The sequence below is a fragment of the Lynx rufus genome, unplaced genomic scaffold (genome assembly GCF_022079265.1).
Source record: "Lynx rufus isolate CCGP_SWC_20201006 ecotype Redwood Valley unplaced genomic scaffold, mLynRuf1.p SCAF_39, whole genome shotgun sequence".
Classification (NCBI taxonomy): domain Eukaryota; kingdom Metazoa; phylum Chordata; class Mammalia; order Carnivora; family Felidae; genus Lynx; species Lynx rufus.
Window position 1 is genome coordinate 2,093,534 of NW_025814855.1, and position 1,550 is coordinate 2,095,083.

At 52.8% G+C, this 1,550-nt stretch overlaps 1 protein-coding gene across 1 annotated transcript; it reads right to left on the reverse strand.

Annotated features, from left to right (window-relative positions):
• Nucleotides 1-259: 259 nt before the first annotated feature.
• On the reverse strand, nucleotides 260-1,198 carry LOC124522739 (olfactory receptor 5-like). Its single transcript, XM_047094331.1, has one exon. It carries the CDS (start codon nucleotides 1,196-1,198, stop codon nucleotides 260-262), a length of 939 nt encoding a protein of 312 aa, XP_046950287.1.
• Nucleotides 1,199-1,550: the final 352 nt, after the last annotated feature.

The window sequence follows — 1,550 nt, forward strand, 5'->3', positions numbered from 1 at the left end:
GGGTGGCTCAGTCAGTTAAGCATCTGACTTTGGCTCAGGTCATGATCTCACAGTTTGTGAGTTCAAACCCTGCATTGGGCTCTGTGCTGACAGCTCAGAGCCCAGAGCCTGCTTTGGACTCTGTGTCTCCCTCTCTCTCTGCCCCTCCCATGCTCTCTCTTTGTCTCTCTTTGTCTCTCAAAAAATAAAAAATAAATTAAAAAAAATGAAAAGTATTGATAACTTGAGATCTCCCCCATGGCCTATCCGCTGGTCAGCTTCAGGACTGGTGTAGGGTTCTGCAGAATGCTGCCTGGACCTCCCTGTTCCGCAGGCAGTAGATGACAGGATTGCACATGGGTGTGACCACCGTGTAGATGACAGACAGCACCTTGTTGAGGTCCATGGCTTCTATGCGGCTGGGACGGGCGTAGATGAAGAGAGTGGCTGCGTAGAAGATGCCCACCACCACCAGGTGGGAGGTGCAGGTGGAGAGGGCTTTGCGGCGGGCAGCGGCTGATGGCATGTGGAACACAGCTCTCCCGATGGCCACATAGGAGGCGATGGCCATGAGGAGGGAACCCCAGAGGATGACGATGGCAGAGATGAAGTCCACCAGCTCCGTCAGGGCCACGTGGGTGCAGGACAGGTTGAGCAGAGGGGAGACGTCACAGAAGAAGTGGTTGAGGACGTTGGGGCCACAGTAGGACAGGCTGGCAATGCATGATGTCTTGGCCACTGAGACCAACAGCCCCCCAAGCCATGAGGACAAGGCTAAGCCCAGGCAGACCTGGGGCCTCATGAGCAGTGGGTAGTGGAGTGGGCGGCAGATGGCCACGTAGCGGTCATAGGCCATGGAGGCCAAGAGGGTGCACTCTGTGCAGATGAGGACTATGAAGAAGAAAAGCTGTGTCATGCAGGCTGTGAAGGAAATATGGTAAGGTCCAGTCCACAGCCCCACGAGCAGACTGGGCATGGTCACGGACACGTAGCACATCTCCAGGCAGCTCAGGTTGCCCAGGAAGAAATACATGGGCTTGTGGAGCTCGATGTGACTGCAGATGAGGTAGATGATGAGCGTGTTCTCCAGGAGGGTCAGCAGGTAGAAGGCCAGGAAGATGGCAAACAGGACATCCCTTATGTCTGGCCTTGTGGACAAACCCAACAAGACAAACTTCTGGACTCTGGTCACATTGCCCAACTCCAAGGGCCTCTCCATCTAAGAATAAAATACATCTGCAAAATATTTTGCACATCTTTCTCTCTACAGCTTGCCTTACTCTGGTTCCACGCTGTTGTATCACCTACTTAACACCCTTGATACACTCCTCAGTGTCCTTAGAATAAGCATCATGTGTTCTGTCATGGCCCCCGAGCCCCCATGTTCCAATCCTTGCTGACTACTTCACATCACAGCACCATTTCTCACATCCATTGTAGCCCCATGGAGGCCCTTTCACCCCCTCAAATACTCCAAGGTCTTTCCAGCCTTAAAGCATTTCCACATGAAGTCTTTCCATCCTAGAACAGCTTTCTCCCCATTCTTGTGTTTCCCATGTCTGGGAATCCTT

What these genes read in the sequence shown, in the direction of transcription:
- LOC124522739 (XM_047094331.1), bottom strand. Translation starts at nt 1,198, where the DNA reads ATGGAGAGGCCCTTGGAGTTGGGCAATGTGACCAGAGTCCAGAAGTTT.